Source organism: Rutidosis leptorrhynchoides, chromosome 3 (genome assembly GCF_046630445.1).
Source record: "Rutidosis leptorrhynchoides isolate AG116_Rl617_1_P2 chromosome 3, CSIRO_AGI_Rlap_v1, whole genome shotgun sequence".
Classification (NCBI taxonomy): domain Eukaryota; kingdom Viridiplantae; phylum Streptophyta; class Magnoliopsida; order Asterales; family Asteraceae; genus Rutidosis; species Rutidosis leptorrhynchoides.
The window spans coordinates 389,469,261-389,481,589 of NC_092335.1; the positions used below are offsets into that span (position 1 = coordinate 389,469,261).

Below are 12,329 nucleotides of genomic sequence, written 5' to 3' on the forward strand. Positions count from 1 at the left end.
CAACTGAAGCTAGGGAAGATGTGAAAACAATCACCAAAGGACATTTGGCCTAGCGGTATCGTGGTGGCTCTCCAACCAAGAGGTTGAGGGTTCAAGTCCCACTTGAGACATATTCGTGATTGTAAATATTCGTGTTAATGGTGTGTGTGAGTTTGTCTTTCAAAAAAAAGATATGAAAACAATCTGGAACTTTTAGGAGATATTTGGGTTTAATACCCGAAATTGCAGCCAAGCCCTACAACTTTCAAATTTAGCAAAACAATCCCTGCTGATATGGGACATTGCGCGGCGCGTTATAATGGTGCACGATGCACACGTAGGCTAAAACAGGGATGTTACAGGCAGCACCTTCACGATCTATATAGATCTCTATAGATGTAATCTCGTGGTATTTTTTCTCTTTTATATTCAACTAAGGTTTCGGCTTCGTAAGCAAGTTTTATAAATTTAACGGCTTCTTCACCGTCCGAATCCGATTCCATAACATATTTAAACATCTCGTGTGTTTTTTCAACTTGTTTTTGTTTATACATTTTGATAATTTTTTTTGGAGAGAATGATGAAGGATGAAAAAGAAAATGTGTGTGTTTAAATTGTATATGGATGTAGAAGTGTTGATTTATATAGATTGTAAATATATTTTTTTATTTCTGAAAAAAAACAAACAGTTGCCAACGACTATATGCTCCATCCAATCGAAACTCTCCATCTGGAAACACCGACCGTTGTAGCCTTCGTAGTCCACCCCACAACGGTACAACGAACTCGCCGATAATGGCCCCACAGAGCCCTTTGTGAGGCAACGAAATCGTCCCGTTATTATGCGTAGCGAATGATCTTAGACTTCCTTTTTTTCTTAAAAAAATTTATACATATGTTTTCTTTGAATCATATGTCCCTGAATTCAAAGAAGTTAATCAACATTTTTCTTGTTCGAGCAATTTAAATATTTGTTCGAACTCGAGTTCAAACACAGTAGTGTTCGAACCTAGTTTACGTGATCGCAGTGCATCTGCTCGGTCAACAAAGTTTTTTTGACCAACAACCTAGGCTCGAACAAGGGTTCGTTCGAACCTTTAGTTTATTTTTGCAATTTTCTTTTTTTTAAAATGCTTATTTTTGTCAATTTCCCTTTAGGCATTGTGCAAAGAGAACCTTATCACCTGTAGGCCCAACCATGTTTTAGTACTTTCTTAGACTATGTGGCCTAAAAGAGCTATGACATATGGGCCCTTACGCACTCTACAAGGCTGGATACACCCATTAATTACTTCTCGGCATTTTATAATTGATTGATGCATTTAATATTCACTTTCACTCCAATGTTCAGAAAAGTTTGAGAATTTTACTACCTAAGTATATTTTATGAACTTCATTCATCATTCTAAATTTTAAATATTACATGAAAAACAAAATGAAGAAGCAAAAGGAAAATTTGTTCATTTCTTTTTTTCAAACTTACCTTCGATTGATCAAAATGTATAAAAACTTCAACAAAAATTCATGGAAACTACCATATAAAGTGTGATGAATGTTTTAATTATTTTATGTATATGGTGAAAATTTTGACAAGTAACGTAGGTGTGTCTTAGTTGCATACAAAAACATTTATGTGTTCATAGTGTAAATTTACATACTTTATTATTGAATATGTTTGACCGACGAGCTTTTATTAGAGCTTATGAGAGTTTATAAGAGATTGAACATATGATTTAACAAAAAATATAATCAAGAAGTTATTGGTTATTTTCTGGGGACTTTGATCCAGTAAAACACATGTAAACACCAACTGCCTGAATTTCATAGAGATGGAAGGTAAATATGTGCAAATTTCATTTCATATACTAAGAAAAGAACCTTAAATACTACTACCCCTCCTCCTCCTATATATATACATGCATATATCATGCAGATATATTATTAGATTCTTAGTCATTAAAAACATAACTAAGAATATCGATATTTCTTGCATACTTGTTGGTTTTATACAAGGAGAAAGAATGAAAAAAGCCGGTGCTGCTCGCGGTAATGTGTTCAAATCTGTGCTGAAGAAAATCTTCGGTTGTTTCAGCAGTGGTAAAAAGGGCTAGGCGCAGCTCAATGTTAGAAATTGAGATACGATACATGTATGGAAAAGATATGTTTGTTATTTGATTGCTACTCCAAACATAATAATACATCGGCTCATATATATAGAGCATTAATGAATGACCTAGCCCTTCTAAACATTAAGAGACAAGTAAAGCTAATGGCCCAGTGGGCTTACAAATATATCTCGTCTAACACTCAACAGATCAATTACGAGTATTTGTATGTCTTACCTTCCAGTTGTGATAGATATCTTTCTTTGCTTTCCATTTAATCCAAGTAAAATTGGTTTAGTTACGTGTTAATTACCTAAAAATCTAATGTAATTTCAGTTTTTCTTTTTCAAATTATGAAACAAACTAGTATAATTGGGTTTATGTAAGATATTTGTTAGCAATTTATTTGTTTATATTTGTTTAGTATGTTGACCCCAAAATCCCATGTTCATTATGATGATTGTGGTGATAATGATACATACATACATACATACATACATACATACATACATACATACATACACACACACATACATACATACATACATACATACATACATACATACATACATATATGGGGAGAGGATCCAGTGAGAACTTAGCATGTGTGAGAACCTGAGAACTCCAATTAGAACAATTTTGGTGAAATTCGAGCAATTTTGGTGAAATTCGAGCAAAAAAATTGGCGGGCGAACAAAAAACAAAAAATTCGAACAATTTTGGTAAAATTCGAGCAAAAAAAATGGCGGGCGAGCAAAAATGGTGAAATTCGAGCAATTAGAATAAAAAAACAAGGGCGAACAAAATTGGATGTATTAGAATAAAATTGGAGGTATTAGAACAAAAAAAACAAGGGCGAACAAAATTGGATGTATTAGAACAAAATTGGAGGTATTAGAACAAAATTTGATGTATTAGAACAAAACAAAAAAAAAACAAGGGCGAACAATTTTAAGGTATTAGAACAAAATTGAGATGCATCTTGTAGAAGATGATGCATCTTTTTTGTAGAACTTAAATTATAGAACTTAAATTGTTCTAATTTCAAATTTTTTGTTCTAATTTCAAATTTTTTGTTCTAATATCAAAATATTTGCTCTCCCTTCTTTTTTTTGTTCGAATTAGCCAAAAATTATTCGATTTTTGTCCTGTAAATGCATCATCTTCTACAAAAAAAGGTGCAAGTAAATGCATCTGTTATTTATCTCCAAAAAACAGAGTATCCATTGTCCTGTAAATTACTTATGTGTTAAAAACTTCAAAATTCTATTAAAACAAACATTATAATAACTAAAATATCAAAAAGTTTCGTGTCTGCATCTTGAACAAAATACGTTTGATTTTGAGAATTCCCTACCAGTCTTTATCGGTACTGTACGATTTTTTTTCAGCAGAATCAACAAAATTCTAATCTTCGTGTTCCTAATTTATATGATAAATGCAATTACAATCACGAGAACAATTACAAAATATCCATTATATTTCAAGAATCAACAAAAGATTTGAAATTTATACAAACCCAAATAATAAAATCAAAAAACCATCAAGAATTGAAGTGGGTTTACAAAGTTACGTAGGCACATGTGACATAATTGTGTTTGGTTAAAAATTGAATTGATTTGCAACATATTGGTGGTAGCGGCAGATCGATTGATTGAAGATAAAAGTAGTGCTTTATTTCTTCTTCTTTTTTAATCAAAAATCCAGTGAAAATTAAAGATAAAGATGGAGTTTGGTAGAATTATTAGGACTTGAAAGAATTTGGGGTAGGTGGAAATTAAAGATGAGATATGCCCGTGCTTTTTATATGTTTGTTCGAACATGTGCAATTTTGCTCGCCCGTGTAATGTTTTTGCTCGAATATGAAGTTCTCACCAATAAAAGTTCTCATTTGATCCTATATATATATATATATATATATATATATATATATATATATATATATATATATATATATATATATATATATATATATATATATATATATATATATATATGGGCAGGATCAATGAGGAAGTAACCAATCGGAGGGAAGTGGGGGGAAGCAACAAAAAAAAAATTCGTTTTTTTTTTTTTTGAATTTTTTTTCAGGCATCAAGATCACACAAAAATATGAATATTTAGAAAAGACACTTCGTGATGAATGTTATTATTTAGGTGGAAAACGATCGACAAAAATAACATTCAAAATAATATTGTTCGTGAAGAATGTTAACGTTTTTTTTTCCATGTTTTCTGAAGTAAAATTTAGCCCGATTTAGAGTTTAGGGTTTAGGGTTTGGTGTTTTGGGTTTATTCCATAAACCCAAAACACCAAACTCTAAACCCTAAACCCTAAACTCTAAACTCTAAACCGTTCGTGTTAGAAACTCAATCTAAATCCTAAATCTAAACCCTAAATCTAAACCCTAAACCCTAAATTTCTAAACCCTAATATCTAAACCCTAATATCTAAACTCTAATATCTAAAACATCAACATATGCTCGAAAAACACGATAATTGTTATATATTAGTTCTTCGAGCGTTTTTCCGCTAAAATAAAAACATTTATCACAAAGTGTCTTTATTAAATGTTCATATTTTCATCCAATCTATAATGTTCGTGAACAAAGTTTTTTTTAAAAATGAAAGAAAAAAAAAAGATTTTGCCTCCCCCGCTTCCCCCCGATTGATTACTTCCCTCTTGATCCTACCAAAATATATATATATATATATATATATATATATATATATATATATATAGTACTAATGATGAAACGTCAAGAGATGTACAATTTGTGTGCCCGTCAGTCTATCACTCCTCACAGCTAAAAACGATGGTGGAATATATTAATTAGTCACTACTTTAAGCTTATAAGACTGTGTATTCATTTCACAAATTGATGTGGGACATGTTATTACAAATGAAAATAACAATGATGACGATGAACCGTTTTTAAGTGTATCACCACATGAACAACCTTATCCGTTTACCAGTTTAAATAAATAGGTTACAGATGAACAAACTTCGTATTTCTAGATGGGCAAGTCCTAATATTATGACCACCTTCATGACACACCCTACAAGTATACACCCTTTTCTTAAATGTCAGAAGGCGCTTTTTTAGTTACTATGGTTTCGGTGGTTGTAATAGGTCCCGCCCCTGTTCGTTGAAGGCAAGTTCTCCGGTTATGCCCTTGTTTCCCACAAATGCTGCAACAGGGTGGTTTAAATTTTTTACTATCCGATTCAATCGTATCATATTTCTTGCATCGTCTTCTGTTATGACCCTTTTCACCACATAATCTACAACTGAACCGTCGATCTGTGTGATCTAGTTCAGGACAATAGTGTCTTCTATGCCCTTCGCGACCACAGTTTTTGCAGTAGAAGTTAACTCCTAGACCGAATAAAAAACGTAACAGTTAACCTTTGTTTTCTGCAATTTCAACTGTCACTTTTTTTAAGTTGAAATATTAGGTTTAAATATTAATTAACTATGTAAGTAAAATTACCTTTCATTGAAATGCTTCTCCTACGTCGGTTTTCTGGATCACTAAAGAAGGCTTTCATGGATTCAGAAGCTTGTTTCCTTGCATCAATGGAACCTTTAGATTTCTGTCAAAAGGCAATCACAACCACCTATCAGTAAACAAAGGTGGCAATTTCGACTCATTTACGTATAGATGGCAATGAGTCGTTTTGGATTAAGTTTTAACTAAAACAGGTCAAATAAAGAGATTTAGCTAAAAGGCGAATGGTCGCTTAATGTTTACTTTTAGTGCATACAAGGTCCAAGCTCGTGAAATTCAGCAATGTAGATGATTATTTAATAATACTGTTTTTAAAATAAAAAAGACGTGGGTCCCACATTCACATTTTGTTAACTGAAAAGCAGCTTCATTATCATTATAGATATAATATAATATAGTCATTAGAACCTTGATTGCAGCCACTCTTTGAGCATGAAGTTGAGGATCGCCATGAATGATTTTCATTCTGTTTGTAAATAGTCCTGTTTTAGCATTCAGGCTCTGCAATCACAAAACTAAAAACACAAGATTTAGTTCATAACTTTCCCAACTATTTGAGAAATCACATTTTGGTATAGAACTCGATTAATATTTACAAGGAAAGAAACAAACTTGCTTTCAAAGATCTACTAATCTTTAAACCAACTTCTGGAGACGGAGACTGGTATACACGCTTTGACTTTTTCCTCGAAGCTAATTTTATTTCAAGATTGTCCACTTCATCATCTTCCTTAACTTTCAACGGAGAACTGAATTCAAGAAATGTTCTTTACATTAAAAACGTACAAGAATATAAATATGTAAAGTCAAAAAAAGATTGAAGATGATACATCGAACGGGCTTTCTCCCATGGCCGTTCATCAATGGACTCTTCCCAGATTACGCATTCTCCCGAGCATTGGTGACATGTAACCATACCCTGCAACAGTTATATACACCATCAACATTTTCAGTTTGTGGGGTAATTAATTAAATGAAAATAAAAAATGTAAAAATAATGAAGAAAAATATATTATGTAAAGGTTACCTTGCCATTACATTGTGAACAGTCTAATCTTGATCTTTCAATACCACAAATTGTGCATGGTGTGTAACCCCTTCCCCTGCAGCTTGGGCAAGGCAGTTCTCTAATATACTGACCATTTGGTCCAAACCATGACCTTGGACTCGAACCACTTGAAACAGCTTTCCTGTTATTTTAGTTACATGTTAAGGAAAAATTAAACATTACCTAATAAATATGATTTCCTCTCCGTGATTATAGGGCGATATTGGTGACACAGTGATTTTTTTCTTTCGATCATCCAGTTGCTTTCTTGATCCTTAATCTTATAATTAAATCGTTTTATTAATCCTACAAGGTTCTGTGCGCATGGGAAAATCATCGGGGGGAAACAATAAACAAAAAACGACTCAAAAAGTTGTGCCTAGGGTTCTTCGTAATCGGAAAATTGGTATGGATGAGACGGAGATGACGAATGAAAGTGTTGATGCAGCAAAGAATATCTCATATTCATGTTGATGATAAAGAGGATAGGGTGAGCGTTCATTCTGTTGCGGCGTCATCTGAAGATGATGAACCCATTAAAGTTTGTAATATTATGTTGGGTGAGAAGTCTATGGGAGATCAGGTTAATCAAGATGGTCAGAAGTCTCCTTCGATCATAATGGGTTCTAATCTTGATAAGAGTCAAAAGAATGTTAGAATTTCATCACATGTATCTGCATTTGGAGACCATGATAAGAATGTTAGAAGTTCACATTCTATGGATAAGGTTCAAACTATTAATATTCAGCAAACCATGCCGGTGAAGTCAAATCCTAAGTCTGATGAGCAAATAAAGATGACTGGAACTGCTGAAGTAAAGGAAGGTGCTCCTGTCCAAGCGACTCATGCTGGTGGAAAAACCACAGATAGAATAATTGATGATCGTGATCAGGAAAAATTGCTAGATCCGAATGTTTCGATGGAGGGTAAGCTTGAGAGTGATAAAAGTAATATGCCTTCTGGTTCGTATCTACATGCAGTTGGGGGATTAACTACTCAGAAGAAGACAGTGAATTTTAGGTTCATTGAGCCTTCTGCTAGCTTAGATGATGGTATAGATGTTGAGTTGCCATTGGATTCTATTATAGAAGTAAATGAACGATATAATAATACTCTTTATGGGTATTTTCTAGGCAATAGAGTGGCATATCCGGTGGTTAAAAACTATGTTACAAACGTATGGAAGAAGTTTGGGTTGGAAAAAATAATGATGAACTCTAAGGGTTTCTTCTTCTTAAGTTTGCATCGGAAACGGGATTGCAAGGAGTTCTAGAATCGGGCCCGTGGATTATTCGTTCAATGCCTATTACTCTCAACACATGGTCTCCTAATGTTCCATTAACAAAGGAGGATCTATCCCGGGTCCCAGTTTGAGTGAAGATTCATGATATACCGATTGCAGAATTTACCGAGACCGGTTTGAGTGTCATAGCATCAAATATCGGTTATCCTATGAGGTTGGATTCATACACGAGCACAATGTGTCTTGAGTCGTGGGGGAGGCCAAATTTTGCTCGAGCATTGATTAAAGTATCGTCGAATAAGGAGTTAAAAGAGAATATCCAATTGGCGATTCCGAGTATTGATGGTAAGAGTAAATCCGTGTGTTCTTTAAAAGTGGAATATGAATGGAAGCCTCCACGATGTGCGTGTTGTGCTATCTTTGGACACACAGATTCTCAGTGTCTAAAATTTGGGCATTCAGATGACCATTGTTAAAAAGTGGTGACTCCAAAAGTGGTGACTGTGGTAATCAGTCTATCGATGAAGATGGTTTTCAGGTAGTTGGCAAGAAGGTGGCTAAAGAGGCGATAAAGGGTAATAACAAACAGAAGGTTACTTTTGGTGTAAGTAAGCCGAAGCAAAGATTGATGTATAGGCCCAAGAAAAATATTGATTCTAATGATGGTTTGCGTAAGAGTGTTCCAGGTGACAAAAAGAAGCCTGAAGTTGGGACAAGTAAAAGTTCACAAGTGAAAACTCAGAACGCGTTCGATGCTTTGAATGAAGAGGCGTTTAGATTAATTGATGAAGAAAGCGATGTTGAATCTAATAAAGATGAAACTGCTGAGTTTATGGCTTCGAAAACTTTTTCTAATGAAAGAACTACGTTTGGTGTGAAATCAGGCTGGTTATAGGTTGTGTCCGTGGTTAGGCAGGTAGTTAGATGTGTTGGTTTTGCTAGTTCTTTTTGTGTTTAGGTTCTAGCTTGGTCGTTTGGTTGTTCTTGGGGCCTTGTATTTTTATTATTATTTTTTAATAATATTTACCGGGTAAAATCCTTTACCCAAAAAAAAAAAAAAAAATAGTTACATGTTAAGGAGTATGTGCTTCACTGCTAACACAACTATATATATGAGAAACTTTAATAGCAGGACATTTTTAAAATTCAAAAAATATAATAGTTCCCCTAAGATCTAAAGTAAAGCAACAATTTTGACATAAAAAAGAATAAATATTTACGCCTAGAGCTTCAACAAGATTGTAGTGTATCATCTTCTAAATCAAGAATCTATTTTTATTAGACTAATTCGGCCCAAGTTCGATTGTGGTTTTGGTCCGTTAGAGTTTATTAGTTTTGTGTCATTTAGAACAGATAGAGAGATGATGAACAACAAAGAAGATAGTGAATGGGAAGTTTGATGGTGTGGTATACAGACAACGGCTCATGACGACCGACTTGGTCTCGGAATCAAACCCCTTTTTTTAACGGCAAACTCACACACCCTACAAAATTTTACACGAATAATGTCTTAAACAGGACTCGAACCCATGACCTCAAGGTCGGGCTCTCGATACCATGTTAGGCAATGAAAACCCCCTTTTAACTATTATCCAATATTCATCAACTATCAACTATCAACTATCAACTATTATAGATTACATGAAACACTAAAAATCTAATAAAACCTAACAGCAATGAAACCACAATCGAGCCTGACCAAGCCTAATTAGTCTAATAATTTTCTCCCAAAGATTGCAGTATAACAATCTAAATTTGACTCCAAATAGTCAAAATCGTTATCCATTAAACTGGATAAAGTAATCAAATTCATGATACCTTGGCTGCAAATAGGTAGAAATTCCAAAGAGATCTTCTGAAGGATCATAATTCATCTGCAATCAATCAACTATTTAAACTCCAATTACAATTACATGTACAAATATATATGCATTTTTTTATCAAAAAGATATTTTGAGTTTGTTCACCTCGGATTTTTCAGGGTTAGGTGGTTGTGAGATGGAATCATCATTGAATGAAGAAACGGTTATTGTTGGAGTAAATTTGTAAAAATGTTTTTTGATTTTCCAGTGTGAGTGTAGGCAGTAGTACTTCAAGTGGGTTTTGTTTGTGGGATTACGTTGAGGAACAATTGAAGGAAACCAAGAGCATAATGATGAAGAAGCCATTGAAGATAGAGGTGAAGGAAAAAAGAGATGAAGTTGGTTGTTAATTTAACGGTTTTGTGTGGATGTAAAAGAGACATGTTATTATAGTAATATATATATATATATATATATATATATATATATATATATATATATATATATATATATATATATAGGGGCAGGATGAATGGGGAAGTAACTAATCGGGGGGAAGCGGGGGAAGCAAAAAAAAAAATTCGTTTTTTTTTAGAATTTTTTTTTCCGGCATCAAGATCACACGAAAATATGAACATTTAGAAGAGACACTTCGTGATGAATGTTATTATTTAGGCGGGAAAACGATCGACAAAAATAACATTCAAGATAATATTGTTCGTGAATAATATGAACGTTTTTTTCATGTTTTGTGAAGTAAAATTTAGCCCGATTTAGAGTTTAGGGTTTAGGGTTTAGGGTTTGGTGTTTTGGGTTTATTCCATAAACCCAAAACACCAAACCCTAAACCCTAAACCCTAAACTCTAAACCGTTCGTGTTAAAAACTCAGTCTAAATCCTAAATCTAAACCTTAAACACTAAATTTCTAAACCCTAATATTTAAACCCTAATATCTAAACCCTAATATCTAAACCCCAATAGCTAAAACCTCAACATACGCTCGAAAAACACGATAATTGTTATATATTACTTCTTCGAGCGTTTTCCCGCCAAAATAAAAACATTTATCACAAAGTGTCTCTACTAAATGTTCATATTTTTATCCCATCTATAATGTTCGTGAACAAAGTTTTTTAAAAAAACGAAAGAAAAAAAAAGTTTTTGCTTCCCCCGCTTCCCCCCAATTGGTTACTTCCCTCTTGATCCTACCACTATATATATATATATATATATATATATATATATATATATATATATATATATATATATATATATATATATATATATATATATATATATATATATATATATATATATATATATGCCCCCAATAATAAATGTATCATTTTTACATTTATAAATATATAAACTAGTGAAATGGCCCGTGGAATAACGGGTTTGCTTAAACGAAACAGTTTAATGATATGTTTTAGATATTAAATGAACGTAAATGCTAAAGTTATTTAATTTAATGACCCGTGGAACCACAGAGTTCGACTAAGAAACTCGTCAGCTGAACATTTCATCAAACACCTAAAATGCATATTAAACAACCCACATCCAATAATAAGAGATAATATTGGTTGTCATTTTATTTTAAAAATATAAATTTAAAATTGGTTTCCTTCTGCCTAGCTTTCATACATTCTCGTACTCAATTCAAAATAATTAATTAAAATAATTCAAAATTATTTAATTATAATAATTAAAATAATTATTAATAAGATTTAATAATAATTAATTAATTAATTAATAAGATTTAATTTTAATTTAAAATTATTTAGATTAATGACATCACCCACCATGCTTAGATTTTTTTCTTTTTCTTTTTTGATTTTTTTTAACAAAGGAATTAGCCTAATAACGACATCATCATTGTAGGATTTTAATATTAACTATAGAAGATATGTGTTTCAGTGTTTTCTCTTGGGTCTGGGTGTCACGACCCGGAAAATTTCGACTTATTTGTAATTTGAATCTCTAAATGATTTAATAATTCCGACACAATAAGCAAAGTCTGTAAGGTTAAGTCTAAAAAATTTTGAACTATTTTCATGTATGCAATTACCCTTCGACTGCTCTCGACGATTCACGAACCACTATTTGTAAATATATAATAATAATATGAAGTAATTTAAAATTTTATATGCTTTAATTAACTATGTAAAATAAAATATATATATATATATAAAATATATATATATATATATATAGTATATTAAAAATAAATATTAAATGATTGTAATACTCGTCTGATGTTTCGATTGATATTAAGTAAATTAATTCAAACTTATATGATTTTAAAATAAACGGTGATCCGAAAATGAGTTATATAAATTATAGCTTTATTAAAAATATATTTAGAATATATTTTGATAAATTTTAATACTCTGTACATTTTTTTACTTGGGACTGAGCGCTAATAATTAATCAACTTTTTATGATTGATTATACACCCTAAAAGACCAAAATAAATAAATATACTTAATTTAAAATTTTGAGATTTTTCTGGAGACTTTTATCCACCACTGAATTATCAACGGAGCACGATATAGTAGTCCGTGAAAACTGTCGGTAATTAGAATCCAAATATTCGATGGCTTCACTAGTTATGATTGATATTATGATTGAATGATT

At 32.2% G+C, this 12,329-nt stretch overlaps 1 protein-coding gene across 3 annotated transcripts; it reads right to left on the reverse strand.

Annotated features, from left to right (window-relative positions):
• Window positions 1–4,940: 4,940 nt before the first annotated feature.
• On the reverse strand, window positions 4,941–10,109 carry LOC139897688 (uncharacterized). 3 transcript variants are annotated; one of them, XM_071880380.1, is made up of 8 exons: window positions 9,857–10,109; window positions 9,708–9,763; window positions 6,626–6,788; window positions 6,429–6,517; window positions 6,215–6,347; window positions 6,007–6,099; window positions 5,581–5,683; window positions 4,941–5,465 (listed from the first exon to the last, which is right to left on the reverse strand). In XM_071880380.1, exons 1-8 carry the CDS (start codon window positions 10,055–10,057, stop codon window positions 5,167–5,169), a joined length of 1,137 nt encoding a protein of 378 aa, XP_071736481.1. In that variant the 5' UTR covers window positions 10,058–10,109; the 3' UTR covers window positions 4,941–5,166. The 3 variants fall into 3 exon arrangements, with proteins under 3 accessions (XP_071736481.1, XP_071736483.1, XP_071736482.1); XM_071880382.1 differs by having other exon boundaries at window positions 5,372–5,504; XM_071880381.1 differs by having other exon boundaries at window positions 5,387–5,516.
• Between the last annotated feature and the right edge of the window lie 2,220 nt (window positions 10,110–12,329).

What these genes read in the sequence shown, in the direction of transcription:
- LOC139897688 (XM_071880380.1), bottom strand. Translation starts at nt 10,057, where the DNA reads ATGGCTTCTTCATCATTATGCTCTTGGTTTCCTTCAATTGTTCCTCAA. An exon ending in TGGGAGAAAGCCCGTTCGAT is followed by an intron (nt 6,348 to 6,428) that starts GTATCATCTTCA and finishes TCTTGAATTCAG; the next exon opens with TTCTCCGTTGAAAGTTAAGG. An exon ending in AAAGAGTGGCTGCAATCAAG is followed by an intron (nt 5,684 to 6,006) that starts GTTCTAATGACT and finishes GCCTTTTGACAG; the next exon opens with AAATCTAAAGGTTCCATTGA.